Here is a 22,233-nt window from a genome sequence, read left to right as displayed (position 1 = left end):
ACTTCTGCAGTGATGTCTGGAGCATCTCTTCTGTTGCTCTGGGATTCTGCAGTGATGAAGAACCAGTGTGGTATTCAACCTGCTCTGTAATACTGGAGATGCAAGCATGTTTAGTTTTAACATAATTTCATTTTCTTGCACTGATTTAAATAAAAATGATGCATTTTTTTGGCATGATTTTGAAATTTAAGGATATTTTGTTAAGTGTGCTTGCAGGGACTAATTAATGCATTAAGTCTAGGGTTCTTAACAGTTACTTTCCTTGTGCACGCTTGCAAGTAAGCATCCAGAAGCTGCGATCTTAAATATAACTGAATTTTACTGAGATATTACAAATATTAAAAACAGATTCTTAGAACTGTTATGCATGTAAACATAGTTTTGGAAACAATTTGCAGAAGGGTGCCTGCGCAGTATTTTGGGGGTGAAGTGCTCACTGAATTGCATACGAAAAGGACAGCCTGATTACATTTACTGTTCAAGATTTGATGTGAACAAAGGATTTGTTGTTGTCGTCGTTAGTGTTCTAAAAAAACAAAACAAAAAACACAACCAAATTATTTTTTGGCTTCTTTATTTACAGAAGCTGCAGAAGCCAAACTTGGCACTGTTAATGAATGCTTCCCAGCAGTTCAGGAAAAACAGTAAGCTATTTGGAAAAGATTGCATGGTATACTAATATATAAAAGTAGATTTGCTAAGTGTTTTTTAAACAATTTTTTTTCCTGTAGTGACTGAGAAAAGTAGCATTTTTAAAACACAGCACTTAGTCATTTCAGAAAAGATAAGTCATATTGTTAAAATGAAGATATTAATCCCCTCTTAAGCCTTTGTCCCTGGCCAAGTCCTTCCTCCATCCTGCCCATCCTTTACATGGTTCCTTTTCCAGACATTCCCAGATTACTCCATTAATCTGGTAACGTGCCTGTTGCTATTCACATAACTCCTTTTGTTCACATGCATTTTTCCTTTTCTTGTGCTTTAAGATGATGGTGATGGTTCTAGAACTGAAATCCCTAGGTCACCAAAGAAAAGCCTCAAACAAAGAACCTTGTCAGATGCAAACCGGAACAAAGGAGATTGTGGAGAACTGTTGAATCAAGATGTCTCAGATGCAAGCAACCTGGAGGAAGAAGAATTGGAGGAGGAGGAGGAGGAGGATGAAAATGACAATGTATATGACAATGAAGATTATGAGGAGGAAGAAGAAGAGGAGGAGGAAGAAAATCTTACTCAAGATGAAAAGGAGGAGGAAGATCTGGAAGATGAAGAAACTCAGTTTAATGACATACCGGAAGAGAAACAGAGGGAGAAGAGAGAACCTAAAGGGGAAGTTAATCAGAAATTGGACACTGGAGCTGGAGTTGTCTGTGAGGATGGTGAAATAAGTCAAGAACTTGATGAAAACGTGGAGAAATCTGTTGATACTCCTGTGTCTTTTATAGCTGGGTCTTATGAAAGGTTGCAAGAAAATGTAACTGCCGTGTCTCCAAAGATAATGAATAATGAAGTATCTTGCAAGTCAGTACCAAAGCCAACTGTCTTTCAAAATCTAAATAATTTGCAAGATAAACAAGAAAGTTGGAACAAGAAAAGCATAATTCAGGAGAAGTTGAACAGAAATGATGACTCCCATTTTGCAGGCTCTGAGATGACAGACTGGAAAAAAGAGACACCTCAGCTTCTCTCAGATAGCTGTGGTCTTAAGGAGAAAAAGTCAAGCTTCAGTAATGGCTTCGAAAGTGATAATAGTTCTTGGTCAGCAAGAAAAAACCCAAGGCTTGAAAGTCAAAGACCAGACTCTGTTGTTCTTGAACATGTGGATGATGAAGATACAGAAGAAGAGCAATATGAAGTAGATAATAAAGTCTGTGAAGCACTGAAACAAGAAAGTGAAAACTTAGGCTTGAATAGACATGAAGAAAATTTAAGAGCAGCATTTCACTCAAGCACCAAGGTAAGTTGTATAAGGACGATTCAATCACAAAGGTATTTTCTAAGGATAATAATGGTAAGAACCAAATGGCAAACTGGATTTCTGGTACTACTTCACATATATCCATCTTTTGATCATCCTTTTTTTATATTAGAAAATGCCTTACTCCTAAGCAAAGCAGTTTCTTAGATATAAGAATAATATCAGGCAGTGTTTTCATTTTTTTTTTATTGGTTACAGTGGTTTTGCAGGAGAAAGAATAGGCAGTATAATTTTTCTGAAATCATTTCGGTTTTTCTCAGTTGTATGAACAGGTTTTATCTGTCAGGATTTATTACCATTTAGTAAAATTCATGGTGTGATGGCTGAAAGTGAGGAAACAAAAAGTTTGAGTAAGATTGAGGGCAGGAAGCTAGTGATTTTCCTTGGAGCAAAGTAGAGGAAAAGGAGTGCGTTCCAGAATGATGTAACTTAAATGAAAGCTAGAGTTAGGCTGGCATGAGGAATTGCTTCTCAGGAGCTTTGCAGAACCAGGGTTAAGACTTAGGACATGAGTCATTGCTGTCTACTCATAGATTCCCATGGAAAAACTGAAGGCCTTGTGAAAGAAAGCTCAACAAAGTTTCCCTTTTGTCTTGCACAAGAAAAGTGTTTTTAAAATTGTCAATCGGTGGCTGAGAAGATGCTTGTTTCTGCTATTTCCAGCTGTTTGGTTAATCTCTTTTAGGAAAAATCACCTAAATGGGAAGAAGAGGAGGAAGAGCAGGAAAAGGAAGACACTGGTAAAGAGCTACAAACTGCAGTTGTTGAGGGTGTGAAAAATTCTGTTCGTAATGATAGCCGTCAAGTCCACAGTGCTTCAAAAGACAACACTGGTGAGAGAAATGAGTTAGTAAATACTGATCCCACTTCTTTCCTATAAACATTAATGCACAGTAAATGAACCAAAATGGTGATTGACTTCTGGAACAGTTAGTTTTTCCCTTGCCTGTGAACCCTAGTGGGCACTGGCAGAGAAGGAAAGTAGCTTTTGTTCCTTTTCATTTGTTCTTGAAGAAGAAATTGTGGCCTTCGATTCCAAACAATGCTATATGGAGCAAGTGTCATTCTTGGTTTTGTTGCTGTGTTCTCCCTGAAGCAATTAGAACAAAATGCACAGAATAAAAAGGGAAGGACTAGAGTGTCTTGGGTGTGAGAGTAGCATTCCCCTTTCTGGCCCATACTGTCAGACTGAAAAGTTGTGATTGCTCTTGGCTGAAGCCTGGGAAAGATTTGAGTCAGTCTGAGAGAAAGCTGTTCTGGTCCAGTGCCTCACCTTGTCCAGTTTTAAAATGGAGAAAGTCTCTCCAGTGCCACACTTATGTGGGCTTGAAAGCATTGCCACGTCAGTCAGGGCTGAGCACTTTGGTACTCACCTCAGGTCTTGGAGCAGGAGTAGAAGGCACAGTTTCCATTGTCTGTCTCTAGAGAGTAGTGTGGCATGGTAGATGTTACCGGAGCAGGTATGGTAGATGGTACCGGAGCATGTTACCGGAGCTGGTTAAATGCTACATGGGCCCTGGCAAAACTTGCTGTATTCCAGATGTTGTGCCTATACACGCTCTTCTGTCTCTGCATTTTACCATAAGCATGCATTTGGCACAGTGTAAGTAGTCATAGCTGAGGTTGGAACCAGTAGTTGCCCTCTGCTAGGATGGGTGCCCTCACTGGTCTCTAGCTCCTTTCCCCTTTTTTGTGTGCATGTCTCCACAAGAGTGAATCCTGAATCATTTTTTACCTAAATGGACTAGCTTAAAACAGAAATGAAGATAGTTTATTCTGGCCAGGAACCTACTGAGACTGAGCCTTACATTTGTCTAGTAGAGAAGAGATTTGGATGTTAGCCCCCTGAGATAGAAACAATTTTTTTGTGTGTTTGGGGTGAGTTTTTGGGCTGTGAGCCTCTGCTCTTTTTAAATGGCAACGCTTAGGTGTCTGCCTTCTGGGAAGGTGCAAGATAACAACTGTTAGTCAAGGAAGATCTTTGCTGGTAGTGCTACAAAAGGAGCATTGTTTCTTGGTGATTTGAGTGTGAAGATATGTTGGATGATGTTTCTACGGTACTTGTTGTACAGTGGATAGTGGTAGTCAGTGGCAATTTCTGGAGCTGTAGGCCAGAGAGCAGGTGACCTAAACTCTGTATAGCACCGGACTGCGGCGTGCTGGAGCCCCTTCCTAGGTGTGACCCAAACACGTGTTCGGTGTAGCTTGTAGCTGTGCCAGCTGTTGTGCATAGCCGTCTTCTGCTGGAAAGGAGGCAAGAGAGGTGGCAATCTAAAGGAAACACCATGATGTTTCTGGGTGTGAAGAAACCCTTGAATAGCACTCACTTCTTAGTTTGTCCTCAGCAACAGAACCACTGTGCATCTTTTGGATGCAGGGACTGACTGATGGGGAAAAGCAGAGTGAAATATAAACACTCAGTGCCTCACTTCTTTCTTACTGCATTTGTAGGTGCCCTGACAGCAGTTGGAGCAGAGGAAGAGGAAGATGCTGAATCTCCCTGGGATTCTGAGGTATTTCCTGTGAAGGACTTTGTGAAGGACTGTGAAGACACCCACTGGCGGGGGTGGGGAGTAAGATCCAGAAGCACTCGGAGCTTGGGCCCTGCCATTGATGAGGCTTACGTCCTCTTTTCCTGGTTCTGCTGTATGTTTGTAGCTGGGGGCCCTTGAAATACTTGTGCTGTATACTAGCTGTTCAGTAGGCCTGGGATGAAGTTAGGTCTGTCTAATGATTTGGGTCTCATAGCAACTGGCCTTTTGAGTTTGGTTTCTAGTATAGTATTGAGGCCGTGAAGTTTCTTGCTGCTTAAAATACTCTGAGCTTCCCACGGGGGCTGGTGGGATTGTTGCTTTTTCACCACACAACTTTGTCCTGCTGACCTGTTCAGTGGTTGCCCTTAGGGTCTACAGCCTAGATGATTAGCTACTTCTGTAAAGATCCTTTCTACCTTTTTGGCCCTTTTTGAAAGTAATATTCAACAGAGATACCACACGGTCTGGCTGTGTTTGCCCCTTTAGTTCTTTCTATCTATGGTAACGGGTTAGAAGAAAACAAGCAGAGTCTGTAGCTTACCCCCTCTGACTTTTCTTGTGAGGAAGAAGGAACTCTTCCCCATCCCCTTCTTAAAAATACAAGGCTAAAATATTACTGGGTTTTTTTAGGTAGCCTTAGTTTCTGTAAGCTTTGTCTTGCTAGTCTTTGTTCAACCCCAACAGTCTTGATTCAACCTTTGCGATTGGGAATAGCCATGTGTTCACTCAGCACTGCAGGATATGTGCCTGGGGAACACCAGCACAAATTTGAGTATCAGGTACCAGTTCAGTACGAAAGTTGGATCACCACAGACCTGCAGTTACTCGTTCACAACCCACATCTTGAGTTACCATGTTAATTCTCTTTTGTGGCTGTGCAGTTTGTCAACATGACAGAATAGTTTAGATGAGTTGTGAGGTTTTTGCCTAAGATCTGAAAACACACAAGTCTGCTGTGATTTTCCACTGTGTCTTGATGTGCCCTTTCCAAGGGGCTTATCAAAGGCTTCTGTGATTCCATGCTGTGCAAGTTGGCTTAGCAGGAACTTTTTACATAGAAATGAGTTGAAAATTTGTACTGATTCTCACGCATGTGTTTTATGTTATACAGACGGATTCTGAAAGTCCGGAAATAGTATCACCTGGTGTGTTGCTTCCAGCTGCAGACAGACACGGAGCATGCTCACAGATGGTTTCAGGGGACCACAAGACTGGTAACTTCCTGGTGGACTAAATGTTTGTCTGTAAACACGTATAGGCTAACATGAGCTTTTATCAATGTCTGCCTTAGGAATGCTGGTATGGTGTGGGTGTGCACTATAGCAATGAAGTGCTTAGTATTTGTTAATTAACACCAGCTATCACAGTGCTTGCTGGCAAGTTTGTAAAGGAAGATATCTTGTTTGCATTATGTGTGTTCTTTGGATGTGTTTCTGTTTTTTTGGATTCAGGTTCTTGTGGCATAGCGATGAAAGTGTATGTGGTTTAGGGCTGTCTGAACATCTAAACATTCCTGGATGATAATGTAGCAGGAGAGAGCTGTGATCTGGCTAAAGCATTTTCCCCCCTATCTTAATCTTTTTTATACCTTTCTGTTATGCTTTGCCTAGGAGCTAAAATGTGACTAAAAGTTCAGGTTTTGCTGTGAAGGGTTTCTGCCTGTAGTTTGTGACACTGTCTCTTGAGCATCTGGAGCATAGAATGGCAGGGAAGTTTTGCTATTGGGGTAGAACTCTTACCTGAAGGATTTCTTTCTTGCTAAATGGTCAGTCCTGCTTGTAGCTTAAGTACAATAGAATAGCTGAAGAAGCTAATCCAATTTTAGTTTAGTAAGCTGGAAGCAAAACTTTAAAAGCTCCTGGGAGCTTGTAAATTTACTTGTTGAGTAGTTGTCATGAAAGTCTGCTTTGTGTGAATCCACTAGATTCTAGTAGATTCATACAAATCCAGAATCAGTGTAAAAAGGGGATAGAAGGTGATTATGATAATCTTTCTAAGGTGTTTCCATACTGCTAGACCACCAAGTTTACTGAAATCAAATGCTGTTAGGTTTTTAACAATTTTTTTAAATACAAAAATTTTGCTGTGGAGCCATTCTTAACAACATTTCATACGCTTCTTTCATGAGAGGACTCAAACTGTAAGATGACTAAAGCAGAGGACTTGAGAAATATAGGTGGGCCAGTAGATTGTGTGGGTTTGTAAGTTACTTAATGTTGGACAAAAGCCTTTAAAAAAAAATAACTATTTGGAACTGTGTTATAAATGCAGATTACAAGCAATTGTAATTTGTTTTTTTTTCTTTCCTTGCAATCTAAACCAGAACAACCTGATAAGAACTAGTTTGATTCTTCCTCATTGTATGATGTGTATGAGGTTTCTATGTCTGCACGCCTGTTTTCTCTGTCCCATCCATGGAAAGGAAAATACCCCTCAACATCACGGTCATAGTGCTGTTATTTTATATAATTCATAGTGTTATTTTATGAGCATTCATTACAGCAAGCCAGCTTTGGCTTTTGAAATAATCTTTGTAGAAAGCAGGATTCAGCTCCTCAAAATAAGTATTTTGATCTTGTTTTGTTAACAAGCAAGTCCTTATTGCTTCCTATGGATTGTACTAGTTCTGTGATTATTATTTCTTAAATCCAAGGTGCATGATGGGAAGCATGCATTGTCCATTTCTTGTATACTGATACAAATGTTCAGGTAAATTGAATGTTCAGTATCGTAGTCTCGATGAAATAATGCTTGCAACTAATACTTAGTTGTAGAAACTACTGATGTTGGATGGAGTAAAAATTGTATAAATTAAATAAAATAACACTTTCTAAAACATTTTTCACCTCCAGGCTTTTTGGAGACACCCAATAATTCCCAGGTAAGTATTTGTTCATGTCAGACTGACTACTTGTTCTGCTCATTAAATATTATGTAGTTACTTTAAGTTTGATTTTTTTTTTTTGTCATTGTATTGTCTTTCATAGCTGAAGACCTCTGAATCTGTTTTGGAAATGAATGAAACCTCTCCTAAAAAAAAGCAGCAGAAGTCAGGTAATGTTCACTTCATGTGGTTCTGGGTTTAGCATAATTTTCTAGATAGGAGTATTTAATAAAGCATCTGATTTGTTTTGCAGATCTGTTGGAGGAATTTGGTTTAGGAGATGCAGAAGATGTTGAAGGTATCATAACAATCTCTTTGTAGTGTTCGTTTATGGACAGACACGTTGTACTTGCAATTTTGTTTCTAATGTTAAATGAGTGGCTCTAGCAAGGCATCCTGGGAGCAGAAGGTCTGCTGAAATATACCTCTGTGTATGTATTTGCTCCCTCCTCTAGTCTGCTATTGAGCACTGTACATACCTTTTCATGATACACGCTTCCTACACCATACTTGCTGCCATCTCCCCTTTTCAGGCAGTCTTGAAGTTTGCTTTTCTTTCAGTTTCTAAAAAAAAGCCCTTCCTGATTTTCCTGGGTCTCTGAGCATGTGCTGTGGCTGATTCCAGGCTAGGGATCTGCAGGCTAGGCTGTCCAGGAGCTGCAGGTGAGGCAGAAAGGGTAATTCTTGGGCTCATGCTGTAGCTGTAGTTTTCAGGAATTACTACTTGCCTGGCTTTTCTCTACCTGTCTGGCAGTTGTTTTGAAACATGTAGCAAACACATTCCTCTAAGGCTTCCTTCTCTTATTTCATGGAAAATGACCAGCAGGTTCAGAGGTGTATGGGAAGGAAGTGGGGAAGAGAGACAAGATGGGAGGAAATTAGTGTCAGCATGTTGTCAGGAATTCTGTTTCCTTTGGAAACAAGGCTAAAATTGAGGCAGCTAGCTGGTCCGCTATATATTGGAGAGAGGATATGTAACCTTAATGGTTTTTTAATTTCTTTGTTCTAATGTTTATTGATTTGCATATTTGATTATTTGTGTTGTATTTTGTATTAATCACACTTGTTTATAAGATGAGAAACAATTTGCCGCTCAGGTTTTAGAGTTTCTACAATTGGCTCTTGAAATTATAAACCAGAGAGAGGTGAACAGATATGTAGACAAGTAAGCGGACTTGTAACTTCTAAGTATAGAATACAAATAGTTCCAAGTTCTTGGGCATCTTTGCTGTAGGGGAAGAAAAAAAAAAAGTATTGTTCTTTTGACAATAATAGAGATGAAAATTCTCTCTAGCAGTATCTCCTTCCTCCTCCTCTCGCTCTTCTCCCTCTCACGTATTTGCAATGGGTAAGCAGCGAGTCCTCTTTCACCCTTTATTTTGCAGTGACAGTGTTCTTGTAAGACACACAGATATTTGTTAGAAGTTGTTCAGTTAAAACATGAGTTTTGGTTATGTCTGTATTCCACAGTAATGTGAAGTGTAGCCCCATAATGGACCAGTATGTTACAATATTACAAAGAAAGAAAGGAAAGGTTGCCTTTTCATGGCTCATTTCAGGTCAGCTATTTTTCCTGTATGGCTTTATTCGTTTGTGTCATGCTGGTTTTTACCCGTATGTTATCTTGAAGGTCAGGTGCTAAGAAGTAGATGTAAAAATTTCTTATTTCTTTCTTTCAAACATTTTATGTTTGAATTTGGGTTTAAGCAAATTAGATTGCTTCAACAAAGCATCGTGATTCCTGCAGCACAAATATTTCTGACTCTAAAAGGGTTGAATGCCATCCTTGACAAGTTTTATTTCATAAATGTGGAAAACGGGTACAGTATCTTGCGCAATTAAATATTCAAGGAGAGATGGAATTTCCCATTCTATTTACTTTGTTACTGACTCATAGTAATACATTCTTAAAATCTGTTTTTGAGTCAAAGTAAAGTAGTGGTGTTCTCATGTTTCCTGTATAGCAGAGTAGCTGCTGTCCACTGTAATCTGCAAAAAGTCATTATGTACGACAATTTATGAGGGAAGTCTCAGAATAGAGTGGAGAGGTAAAGACTAATTGGAAAGACCTAAGATGACTAGAAGTCATTTTTCAGTGCTAGCTAGAAAGCAGACAGAGTAAAAGGTGGGGGACTTGCATCTTTTGTATACACTGCACTGCAGGCATCCGTTAATAAAAATACATGCTAGCAATAAATGATAGGCAAAAATACTGGAATTTAATTTACCCTGTGAATTTTTTGTATACATTTTTTTGAATGACGGGCTCTTCAGAAGCCTTGGAGTAGGGTTCTACCAGTGTTTTAACTAAAACTTTCTCCCTGTGCTAAAAGTGAAGAACTCTTGGCAATGAGGAGTCATCCTCTTTCACAATGTTGACAGAAGCCAATAATACAGAAAATAGATTCATGAATTACTGCTCCAAGAAAAGAAGAAATTTTACTTGCAACAGCTAATGGGAGAAGTCTGGTTTATTTTTTAGTTATTTTTCTGGTGGTTGGAAAAGTAATTACTGACTAGAGTTACCGACACAATGAGAACTCTAAGGAGGGAAGAACACGGTAGCCTTTCATCTTTCCTGCCTTCTTCCTTGTTCTGTACCCATCATACAGAAATTTCAAGGTTGATTTAAACCCTATGGAAAAGAATTCTTAGGCCTCCAATGTTACTAAAATCTTATCTAAAGACTGAGACTTCAGACTCAAATAGCTGCTGCTGAAAACTTTACTGTTGACCATGATGGGCAAGGCTGAACAGGAGTTAGGGTTGCTTTTGATTATAGCAGCGTGGCACCTAATTGTAAAGTGACCGCACTCTGAAACAGAATCCAAAACATTAAGACACCTACATACTCTGAACAGAGAATGTGAATTGCATTCTTAGAAGGCCAGTACAAAACTCTGGGTGCTGGCAGGTTTGCTTTTATCCAGTTTTCAGGCAGATACAGTTGACCAGAAAAGCTTATTCAGTCTGTGTTGTGCACAGGAAAGATGTCACAGTTCTCCTGCATCCACAAAATACTTAAAGTCTGTCTTTTAAGCAAAATGGTGGTGTCCATGTTAGATGATGGGAGCGATGACACGTATCAAATGGTATGGTAGGAAGTTGCCTGCATTTTGCTGTTTTTGACCTGAGTGAACATTGGTGAAGTGACAGAAGAAATCTGGTAAGCGTACCTTCATGGAAACAGAGTTGGAGCAGCCCCATCTGTCCGACAGACTGACCACCCCCTGCTGTACTTGGGTGGAGAGGCTTCTAGGACTAGCACATACAATGAAAGTTTGTAAAAGGAGTCACCTACAGGAGAAAATGCCAAAAGTGAGGTTGGCCCTGTGACTCATAAATGGTGGACCCTTTTGTATTCTTATGATTTTATCTATTTTCTTCCTTCTTGCTTGCTTTTCTTATGGGAAGAATGTTGTGTCCCTCTCTAGCAGCGAAGCTTTGTGTACAGAAAGGCTGTTAGGTAGAAGCCATAGGATTATGGAGCAGGAAAGGAGATCCAGAGTGATTAAGGTGAAAAGAATCCATCTCTGTTTTTAGATGCCACACTTGAGCTGCTGGGACTTGTTTCTTTCTGAATACTTGTTCCTTCAAAATGTTCAGTGTGCCTTCCACACAAACAATGACAATGAGTTGCTGCTTCTAAATTGTGTCTGGAACTATTTGGAGTCCAGTTCTCGGGTATAACAGAGATTCAAGGTAGGCACCCCATAATGGGGAGCCCAGACTGAGTGAGTGACTGCTTCTGAGGAGTTTGTGACCTGTCCAGTATTACTTAGAAATTCTGAGAGAGGAAAGGGTGGAATCCAGTTTCCAACTGTAAAGACATCCAGATCATGGTTTATTTCTGCACATTTCACAAGCCTGTCTTTCATTCAGTGGCCCATCCGTGTCTTCTGGAACAGATGGGGCAACAGTTTGACTGAAATACTCTGTCTAGATCCATGTCTAGAGACAGATTTGTGTCGTGCAAGGAACAAAGCTGGGGTCTTCAAGATTTCAAACCTGTGACTTTGTTGTTCATGATTTTCTGTGCACAACACATAGGGAACTTGAAATTGATGGAGGAATACTGTATGGCGCACAGTGTGCCAGAGATACAGAGGTATCTATCTACGTATGAGAGAGAGAGATTGTGCATGTTTAAGAAACAGGAATGGGTTATTTGTGGCCATATGTAGTGAATTTCAGCAAATTTCCCTTATACATTAAAAAGTATAATGCCCTGGAAGAAAGGAAGAAAGGAATTCACACAGATGCATCTTAAATCTGTATTATGATTTTCTCTCTAACAGTGCACAAATTTGAGGGGATGTGTTATTTTGTGTTAAGATTTTTGTCACAAATAGGATGATTCAAGATGCACTCTAGCTGTAAATAAGTAGTATTAAGTTATGCTGTTTATAAAAATTTGTGGTTTTTTACTGCAGGTGAGAACTCAGGATCTATCTTTCCTATGTCATCATCAGCTGAAAAAGACAACATGAAGGATGCTATTGAAAATTACGGGCTGTGGGTATGTAAAACCAAGTATTTTGGATTACAGTCTGATTCAGTAAATTGTATTATACACTAAGGTAAAGAAAACTTACCAGTCAGTGAATAATGCTGAATAAAGGGAGAGTCTTGGAGGTTGTATTACAGTCTGAAGTAAAGTTGGATACAGTCTTCTTATGGTGGGGTAAAATCTTTGCCATTATGTTGGATACTTGCTGTTATAGTGATTTGTTTTCAGTTGGTTTGCTTAAATTTTGGGCAGGGTTTTTCCTTTTGTGCGCTGCTGAGAAACAGTGCAGCCAAATGTGGGGGTTTTTTGCCTGTGCAAAATGCACATTCAAGTGAAGAGGGAGATTTGTCTATAATATGCTGATCTGTTTGATTAAACATACCTGGTCTTCCTCTTTGTAAAACAAAGAACAAACAGAACACCTTGAGATTTGGTGACCTTTCTGATGCTTTCCCAGTCTCTGCAAAGTATGCTCTTGTTTGGCCATGTTAAGTGTTTGAAAAGGGTTTTTCAGAGGGTATCCTAGAGGGGAATGAGGCAGGCGTCCTGCTTGTGTTGGGCATACGGGGCAGGGGCTGCACAGGGGGGTCTGGCGTCCTCTGGAGCACCTGAAGGGACAGTATAGCAAATTATTTCCACCGCACACCCGGGCATCACGGAAGAGGGACATGCTTAATTTTAACAGGCAAAGCACAGAAAGCCTGTTGCAAGGTGGTAGTAGTTGGCCGATGAGCTTGGGAACAGGGAGGGTGAGACGGGTGGTGGCTGGCTGAGGTGCTGCTTCCCCCTTCTGAGAGGAGGGGTCTTTGCCGCGGGAGAAAAGGGCCTGGCTAACACGACAGGAGCGTGAGGAGCGCGATGGTCTCAGCCTGTTGGGACACCAAGGCTGCCAGGACCTGTTCAGAAGGCACCACGAGCCGAGGAGGCACATGGGGAGGACTGTGACACAGGGCAGAAGCAGTCGGAGCTGTTGAGAAACAGAGCGTGGGGAGAGGGACTTGAGGGGACTGGGTAGGATTAAGGCACGGTGCGGTTTTCCTGCAAGTTGGGTTCCTGATTTCTGGGATGAGGGAAGGAACAGACAGGTTTCCCTAATAAATCCTTTTCTTTGGACCTTGGAATGGAATTTATTATTTCTGAATCTTGAGTGAAGAAATAATCCTCCCTTAGCCACTTCTCTGTGTGGTGAACGGTAAAAAGCTTGTCATGTTCATTCACATTGTATTAGCTTAGATGGCCGGGGACTGTAAAATGCCAGGCAGTAGAGAATGATGGAGGGAGGACTGGGTGAGAAAAATGTTGGCAGTTTTAATGTAAAATGGTATTAAAGCAATAAAACTTGAAAAAGTAAAAATACTTTGTGACAAATGCCAGCAGTTACAGAAAGCAAGCAGGCTAAAAGGTAAAAGCAACCCTAGTGCCCAGACAAATCTAATCCAGGAAACTGTTGTCTCTTAAGTCCTTCTATTTTTCAAGAAGATGGTGATGCAGTGAACCTTTAATTTAGTAACCCTTGATTTTTATTAGAAAACTCGCTTTCAAAATGCCTTATTTCTATTACATGATGAGTTTGCAACAGAAATTGCATAGATTAACTGTAATATTTTTTCTTGATAATCTTTCTGTCTATACCTGTTTACGTAAGGATAAATATATTTTAGAAACTACCAACTTGATAGAAAAAACAGCACATGAAAATCAGACTGATAAAGCAGAAATTTCACATCAGGAAGCCCTAGCAGAAAATGAGGAATTGCACAGTGCTGACAAGCAGTTAAGTCCAAAACCTTGGGAGGAAAGATATGAAAGAATGTGGGTTGAAAATGAGAAAAGGGAATTGAAAACAAACTTTAAAAACATTACAGCAGAGCTAAAGCAGCTGTTTGGTGAAATTAATGAAACTGGGAAAACTACTTCTCTTGTGGAAGAAATGTCAAAAGTTGGCTTCAGTGATGAATTGAAGAGTTCTCATGTTGTTTCATCTCATGCAACAGAATCAAGTAATAACTTAGAAAGTAAAGTTGAATTTGGAGATACTAAACTTACACGAGGTGGAAAAGTACCCAAAATGGAAATTGTAATTCCAACTCTTGGTGTCCTTTCTGATCAAAATAACTTAAATGCAAACATGGAAGATACCTGGAGTACAGATGAAGAAGACTGCACAAACAATATCGATGATACAAAGGTGCCTCTAGCAAAAGGAGAGGAAAAAAAAATGCCTACTATGGAAGTGGAAGAGAATGAAAATGGAAGTAGTAGAAATGTAGTGGGAGGTCCTGAATACTCCCTGAGATACAGCTTAAAACCAAGTCTGTTGGATGACATTTCTAATATTATTCCTACAATAAGACCAGTTTCTACATGTGATGAAAATGCACTTTTTGTAACAGAGAGGGAACTTGGAAAAGACTCTGGATTTAATGATGATGTTCCCAGGGACTGCTTTATCGACAACAGAATAGGAGAAACAGAAATGGAAGGTCTTTTTGCAAATGCTCAGCAAGCACATAGCATGCTGCAAAGGAATCTTGATGAAGAACTACAACAAGATATTGAAAGATTTAAGGGTAAGGTAGGAATGCTGCAAATAGTATTCCTGGCTTTGGAGAAAGAGAAGGTACAGCTGCAAAAAGAGGTAGTTCACCTGCTACTCTTTATTCTTTAATCTCTCTCTATATCAATGGTCCTGTTCACTTTAGCTATTCATCATTAAGGGAAGATGCTTCCTTCAAATTGTGTTTTGTTCTGATGGAAATATGTTACTTGTGAATAAAGAGAGCAGTGGAAAGTTTTCTTTTTCCCCATTTTTGGAAAACAGAATGCATTCTTGTTCCAGTTTAACGATAGGTGGCACTCGGTTCCAGCGTAAGTAATTATCACTTCATTGCTATAAAAAGAAATCCATACAATTATATCCGTTCTGATTCTGAATCAAAGAATGAAAATAGCTTCTGAACAGGGTCTTGACTAATAATTCATGTGCTGTGGTATCTGCATGGTGTGTCTTCATTGCCTTTCACTAAAATTCCTCTTTCCTGTGAAACCATTTGTGTTTGTGGGTTTGGCATCTTTTTTATTTTCCTCCCCTTGTTAAGGGAGCATTATCCCCCTGCAGTTCCACTTGATCTTTTTTCTGGTGTTGTTACAGCCAACATTGTGCAGTCCTCCTAACTCTGTCCATCAGTAATGCTTTCACTTTTTTGTTGTTCATGTTTTAAGATAGACTGTTGTTTTCTTTCTAAGGGCTTTATTTTTGTTATCTTTAATTGAGTGAATTTGAAGTACTTTCAATGACATAATACACTTTCAGTGTAATTTTGTGAAAATGCTTCTCTAATTTCATATTATTTCAGGGGTAAACCCTGAATTAATCAATCTTAGATGTGGTGTTTCTGTCTTCTAGAAATAGTAAGAAATACACAAAGCTTAACTTTCTTTTTATAGGTTGAGAAGGAAAAAAGCAAACAAAGAATTTCCAAAGTGCAGGCGGTGGCAAAACAGGAATGTCTTGATAAATTAAATATACCATCAGGCAACGTCACTGATCGGCAAATGAAACAAAAGATTACTTTAAGGAAGAATGACTATTTGAAAATGGAGAATGAAAACACTATAGAAGAAAAAGGCGAAAAGAATTTTTCATCTGATGAGAGCTCAAAATTGATTAAAATGCCAATGAAAGAGTAAGCTAATGAAATAATATCTAATTCTTACTTGTAGTACTATGTAAGTATCTTAGGTTTTCTAATATTGTAGTAGTTGAAGTAGTTTCCCCAGTGGTGAAAGCCATAGTGAGTAGGAAAAGTAGGAACTTGTGGTTTACTACTACTCCCTTTTCTAAGGGATTTTAGTGGTCTCCATGCAGTTGGTGTTTTCCTTTTCATTAAGTTAATATGCCCTTTGTCAGGAAAGGGGAAAAGATTATATTACCAAACCAATCTCAAAAGTCTAAAGAAGGCACACGTATTTTTATGTAAACCTAAGCAGGAGGTTTTTTCCTGTCTGTCCTTCAAAGGGATCTCTGCTCTAGGTGCTTGCTTTAACGGGGATATCCAGCTTAACCTGAATCTAGCTCAGATTCCACATGTGCCCCTCACTCCTAGGGGAAGGTTTTTTTAAATACTTGGGTATCTTCCACGATCTTTGCAGTCAAGTCTGTGAATGTATCGTAGATATTTTTTATCTCAGTCATTTCTGGACATCATCTTAAGTATGTCTGTTTTACAGAAATATTTTTTGTAAACCTACTCACTTGGTGATTTTTTTTTCTTTCTGTTTAATGCAGTGAATTTGCCCTGAATGCCAACGTTGCAAAGAAAAGTAAAAGACAGTCTTCAAAGCAGAAGGCTCACCAGCAGATGAGCTCTTCCAGTGGGAATCATTGTCAAGTACTGGATGATAGCACTTCCAGTGAAACATCTCGGGATGAAGGAAGGTATGCATATAAGGAATGTTAAAAATAAAACTTACTTAATGATGAAAATTGACCTAAGAGCTAGGGGCAGGATTGGGGTTTTGTTGTGTTTTGAGGTTTTTTGTACACCTGATGCATATCAAGATTCTTGTTCTTTTATGTGACGACACTACCTGATGTGCTTTGTGTTGAAAAACACTTCTTTTTTGTTTAGAGTGCTTTGAGCATGCTGGCCAAGTTAATGATAAGGTCACATGTGTACAAATTCTGATTAATTATGTGAGTGTGTGCACATGCATCAAAGTATTTTATAGCTTTAAAAAGGGAGAGGAGAGACAGAAAAGCAAAATTGCTCTTTCACTGCAGGTATCTCGGGTTTTTTTGCCCTGCTTCCTGCTCCGCGTTTTCTTTTGCAGCTGTGTACCCTCCTGACTTCTTGCCCACCCCAACCTTACTTGTGTGGGTTGTGGCAAAGTGAGAAAGAGAAGTTATTGACACTGTTCAGCACTAGCTAAAGATTTGGTTTGTTATCAACACTGTTTTGGTCAGAGATCTAACACACAGCGCTGTGTGGGCTGCTGTGAAGAAAATAAACTGCATCCCAGCCAGACCCAGTCCACTAGAGAATCCAAAATTACAGTTCTTTGACCTGTAAGAGAAGGATTCTCAATACTGAAGAGAGCTAAACCCCTGGTATTAAACAGGGAAGGCACATAACTGTATATCTACATGTCCGTAGCTGTACGATTTCTGTCGATGAGTGAAGCTGAGAGAACGGTTATTTCAACTATTTGCTCAATATCTTGTGGAAAAATTAGCCTTCCAGTAGACATAATAGTACACAATAATTGTTTCGGTCTTGAACTACATCTAGCAAAGTTGCTATACTAGATTTTAGTTTAATTCAGTTCTGAAATGAAGTTTTCAAAGCAACTTCAGGTATTATTCATAATGCAATATAAGCACTCCAGTACTGAAACATATTTCTGTTTTCTAGACCTGGAGCAACAACCGGGAGTGAAGAGAACAAGGTACTGTAAAACTAGTTTCTTGATAAAGTTTCTATCAGCTTTTAATCACTTAGATGGGAACCGTGTTTATGTAGTGATCAACCGGATGTACAAATTGCTGCTAGTATGCAGCTTTACTGTATTTGAGACAAATCTGTAGGCTGTGAAGGAGAGAACGAATCATTCATGCATTTGTAATGATCTATAATACTAGACAGTGGCATACAGAAAATACTGTATTTTTTGTAGGTCGGCAGACAAATGGAAGTAACTGATGACCCTGATTTATCTCACTCATCTGTCTCAACTTCAGAGGATGTCAAATTAGGAACTTCAACCTACAACGAGGCTATGATGCTGTTAGAACAGCTTAGTGTGGATCATACAGGTATGTTTTCAAGTCACTGCCTTCGGCTGTTACAAGTTCCCCTTAAAACATGATTTCTTTGTATGCACTCCTAAGTATTTTAGTTTCATATTTTGATATAATATCTCTTTATGATTAGAGATCCCCCTCAAAAGATGTGAAACTGTGACCTAACCTGAGATGTTTGCCTGTATTACCAGCCAACGTGCCTTACTTTATCATTGGTTCTCTGTCTAGTCAGGGCTGAAGAAGCACTTTCTCGCAAAGTACAGTTCAGCTCCTTCTAATGCAGTCATCAAAAGTTAGCAAGATCTTTTTCTTCTTTACATCCCCCTGTTGTGGTTTAACCCCAGCCACACCTAAAAACCTAAGCACCGCACAGCCACTCACTTGTTCCACCCCAGTGGGGTGGGGAAGAGCATCGGAAAGGGAAAAGTGAGAAAACTCATGGGTTGGGATGAAGGCAATTTAATAGCAAAAGCAAAAGCTGCACACGCAAGCAAAGCGAAACAAGGAATTATTCAGCACATCCCATGGGCAAGCAGGTGTTCTGCCATCTCCAGGACTGCAGGGCTCCATCACGTATAACAAATATTTGGGAAGACAAAATGCCGTCACTCTGGATGTCTTTGCCTTCCTTCTTCCTCCCCCAGCTTTATATGCTGAGCGTGATGTCATGTGGTATGGAATATGCCTTTGGTCAGCTGGGGTCAACTGTCCCAGCTGTGTGTCCCCCCCAGCTCCTTGTGCACCCCCAGCCTCCTCACTGGTGGGGTGGGGTGAGAAGCAGCAAAGGCCTTGGCTCTGCGTAAGCGCTGCTCGGCAATAACGAAAACATCCCTGTGTTACCAACACTGTGTCCGGCACAAACGCAGAACATAGCCCCGTACTAGCTGCTGTGAAGAAAATTAACTCTATTCCAGCCAATACCAGCACACCCCTCAATAGCTAATGACAAATAGTACAGCAAAATAACAGCTTTGCTTAAAAATAATAAATAAATAAATAGATGTATAACAAAAATCAACTGTTATAAGATGCTTGCATATATACACATAGCATTATATAAACATAAGCATCACTTACTAGTCTATTAAACTATGCTAAAATTTCATTAGGCAAGTGTTAACCTTGGCCGAAGGCCAAACTCCCACCCAGGGGCTGCCACTGCCCCTCCTTGACAAAACAGGGTGAAAAAGCTTGTGGGTCAGTGTGAAGGCAGGGCTGTCACTTCCCAGTGACTGTCACTGGCAAAACAGACTCCACCAATTAAAATACGTTTGGACAGTGAGAAACAAAGACCAAAAAACTTAAAAGGACACGTCGCCACCCCACCCCGCTTCTCAAGCTCTTCTGCAGTCAGGATGTAGCAGTTTCTCTCTGCTGCTCCTTCCTCATCCCTTTTCCCTGCTCCAGTGTGAGTCCTCCCCCAGGCTGCAGTCCTTTGGGGAAAATCTCCTCCACCCTGGGCTCTCCGTGAATCGCTGGTCCTTCTGGAAATATCCACCTGCGCTGGCACGGGGTCCTCCGCAGCACTGCGCTGTGGGCATCTGCTCCAGCATGGTTCTCTCAGGGGCTGCAGGGGAGTCTGTGCTCTGGCACCTGGAGCAGCACCTCTCCCTCCTCCTTCGCTGGCCTGGATGTTCATTTGCGGGGCTGGTTTTCACATGCTTTTCCCCTTCTCTGCCTGTGTAGTGGTTTTGCCCTTTCCTAAATTTGTTTTTCCTGAGGTGCTGCCAGCACGGCTGAGAGGCTCAGCTGTGCCCTGCAGTGGGTCCATTGAATCCATCCATGTCCAGTGCTGGGCGACTCCTGCCTTCTTCTCACAGGGACCTTCCCACTACCGAAACCTGCCACCTGCACCTAATACAGCAAAGCATTGAACAGTTCATACATTGGAAAGTATTTGTGCAACTTTGTGTCTTTTCTTTCTCAAAACAGGTTCTACTATTTTGTTGAAAATGCAAAACATACTTCTTGAATATGAACAGGTAATAGAACATGAAAAAAATCGGTGTACAGCTCTCTCAAGAGAAGTAAGGAAATTGGAAGGTGAAAAGGAGGAGTCACAGTTAAGAGCAGAGGAGACTCAAGATTTGAAATCCACATTGGCTCACCAAGAAGCAGAATGGAAAAGTGATATCCAAAACCTCAAGTATGTAACTTTGTGTTCTGATAATGTATTATCTTGTCAGTGGTTTTGTTCCGAAAGACTCTGATGGAACAGGCAACGGGATGAGAAGTTTCCAGTCTTTAGGGTTTGGGTTTTTTGAATCCTGTGGGCAAGTTACGCTATAAAGTGCATAATGTCAGAGGGGAAAAATGTCTGGGTATCAGCTCCACGTATGTGTATGTTGTTTTATCTTTCTTTTATCGCAAGAGAAGAGAACAAGAGAGTGTGTATAAGAAACTCAGATTTATAAGAGAGATTTGAGATATGTAATTTTTTTTATTTATTTTGTCCTTGCAGCTTCTGTTGGTCTATACTAGGATTTCTGGTTTGCTCCAAACAGAGCTTAGAGTATTTGTTTGCTTATTGTTTGTTTAGCTGAAAGGTAAAATTTGGGATTGCCCCTTTCCCCATACTCCTGAGCTAGACCTGTATGAGTGAGGTTTCTCATCACGATTCACGTCAGACAGGGGTGGCCAGCAGGCACCGTAGGAAATTCAGCAAGGCCAACTGCGAAGCCCTGGCCTGGGAGGGGAGGTCTCCTTGTGGTGGTCCCCGGTGGGATGGCGTGGCTGGGGAGCTGGCCCAGCAGGGCCAGACGGCCCAGGCAGAGAGCGAGCTCAGCAGGAGCCACCGTGAGCTGGCAGCTGGGGCGGCCCGCACTGGGGGCAGTGAGTGCCCACCCCTCCTCAGGGCTTGCTGAGATGTGTCTCGAGCCCGGGGTCCGGTTTTTGGCCTCCCAGCCCAAGAGGTCTTACCCAGTCCGTGTGAGGTCGGCAGGGAGATGCCGGGCTGGCCCGGGGGCAGGAGCACCAGCCCTGTGAGGGGAGGCTGGGGGAGCTGGGCCTCCCAGCGCGGGAGGGGGGGAGTACGAGGAAGACAAAGCAGTCCCAGCTTGGCCTGGATTTGACTTCAGCACTTGTTCAAAATTCTCAAATATCTATCAATTATAAAGAATTAATGTTTTCATTTTAAATAAATTCTCCAAGCAGTGTTAAATTTATACTTAAAAGTTACACGTTTTGTGAAATTACACACTACAGCTTATATGTAAATCTTTTTCCTTGCAATATACACCATTCAAATACAAATGTTTCCATCAGTCTTTCAAGTAAATTTAGTAGTTGTTAATTCTTGTTTTGCAGAATTTCTAAAGCAGGCTTTCAATTGGCAATTCTTCCCTTATGTTCATACTTGATTTTATTTTATTTTTTCTTGTTCACCATTGCAAGTATATCGGAAAAAATAGTCAAAATAATAATCAAACACAAAACTGCTTTCTTGTTTGGGTACTGTGGGCACACCGTGGACCATTTTTTACCATGTCAGTGCTTATTGCTGATTGTTTGAGTTAGTAAAGAAGATGACCTTCCACAAGTCTTTCATTATAAATTAACTTCAAAATGAAATTGCTGTTCCTTCTCCCAGAGTTAGATCCCTTGATGTTTAAAACTGGTTTTAATCATATTAAGCTTAAACCCTATGCATTTCCGAATCTGGTTTTGAACACTGACATCATTCTTGAGTAAATAGAAACTACTTGTTCTTTCTATGGTCAGCAGTTGTTTTAGACTTACAGAAGGCTTGCAAAAAAATTGTTGAGTCTGCCGTAGATAAGTGGCGTGCTGATTCATCAGTATTACTTCTAGTCACTGAATCCGTAATACGTAGGCAATGCTCAGTATACTGAGAAAATGTATATTAATGATAGTAAAAGTTTATGATGCTTTGATCTGATGAGACAACGAACTCCTTTTTGAACAAAATGTCTGTAATATGAAGATGATTCTTTTTTTATTATAAAGTGTGCACGCTAGTGTGTATTTCCCAATGTAAAATTACAAATGAATGTTAAATCACTCAAAGGTTTATTTCCATATCTTGTACAATTGATACCATGGACAATGGAATGAAGTTAGAATTCTTTAAAAAGTTGAAAAGTACAGTAAAAATATGAAATCTGAAAACATTTAACATTTTTATGGTTTGAGTTGTCTCTGCAAGTTCATAATGTGGAATATCTACTTTCATATCAGTAGTTTTGTTTCTCAAATACTCTGTTAAATCCCAGATGTTCTTTGAAACAAGAAGAAGAAAAGAGGCTCAGAGTAGAAGTACTGTATGAGAAAATGAGAGAAAACCTCCAAAAGCAAGAAGATCAATATTGTAAAGAGATGGAGGAGAAACAGAAACTTGAGTTACACTCAAGGAATTTAGAAATGGAGTTAAGAACACTGAGAATGCTCTTGAAACAGGTATATGAAATAATGAATTGAACACTTTGTCCTATTTTCTGCTTCTTCTCAATTGTATTCCAGTATGCCTAGAGAAAGAGGTGCTTTTATTCACGGAAGAGGCATTGG

At 40.2% G+C, this 22,233-nt stretch overlaps 2 protein-coding genes across 6 annotated transcripts in view; both read left to right on the top strand.

Moving 5' to 3' along the window:
• Window positions 1-22,233, top strand: part of LOC102051093 (ankyrin repeat domain-containing protein 26-like) — a 59,351-nt gene that overhangs the window by 13,460 nt on the left and 23,658 nt on the right. For all 5 annotated transcript variants that reach the window (XM_055711726.1, XM_055711725.1, XM_055711728.1 and 2 more), the window contains 15 exons: window positions 584-644; window positions 987-1,957; window positions 2,664-2,811; window positions 4,430-4,491; window positions 5,624-5,726; window positions 7,365-7,393; window positions 7,500-7,566; window positions 7,650-7,694; window positions 11,830-11,915; window positions 15,354-15,592; window positions 16,195-16,344; window positions 17,321-17,354; window positions 17,583-17,721; window positions 19,642-19,855; window positions 21,942-22,125. In XM_055711726.1, coding sequence (XP_055567701.1) covers window positions 584-644; window positions 987-1,957; window positions 2,664-2,811; window positions 4,430-4,491; window positions 5,624-5,726; window positions 7,365-7,393; window positions 7,500-7,566; window positions 7,650-7,694; window positions 11,830-11,915; window positions 15,354-15,592; window positions 16,195-16,344; window positions 17,321-17,354; window positions 17,583-17,721; window positions 19,642-19,855; window positions 21,942-22,125 — 2,532 coding nt within the window. The remainder of the gene's footprint in view (window positions 1-583; window positions 645-986; window positions 1,958-2,663; window positions 2,812-4,429; window positions 4,492-5,623; window positions 5,727-7,364; window positions 7,394-7,499; window positions 7,567-7,649; window positions 7,695-11,829; window positions 11,916-15,353; window positions 15,593-16,194; window positions 16,345-17,320; window positions 17,355-17,582; window positions 17,722-19,641; window positions 19,856-21,941; window positions 22,126-22,233) is intronic.
• Window positions 11,922-15,346, top strand: LOC114016531 (uncharacterized). Its single transcript, XM_027808998.2, has one exon. It carries the CDS (start codon window positions 13,450-13,452, stop codon window positions 14,572-14,574), a length of 1,125 nt encoding a protein of 374 aa, XP_027664799.1. The 5' UTR covers window positions 11,922-13,449; the 3' UTR covers window positions 14,575-15,346.

This window comes from Falco cherrug, chromosome 5, assembly GCF_023634085.1.
Source record: "Falco cherrug isolate bFalChe1 chromosome 5, bFalChe1.pri, whole genome shotgun sequence".
Taxonomy (NCBI): Eukaryota; Metazoa; Chordata; class Aves; order Falconiformes; family Falconidae; genus Falco; species Falco cherrug.
The sequence above is the reverse complement of the archived record's forward strand: the minus strand, read 5'-3'. Positions and strand labels throughout refer to the sequence as shown.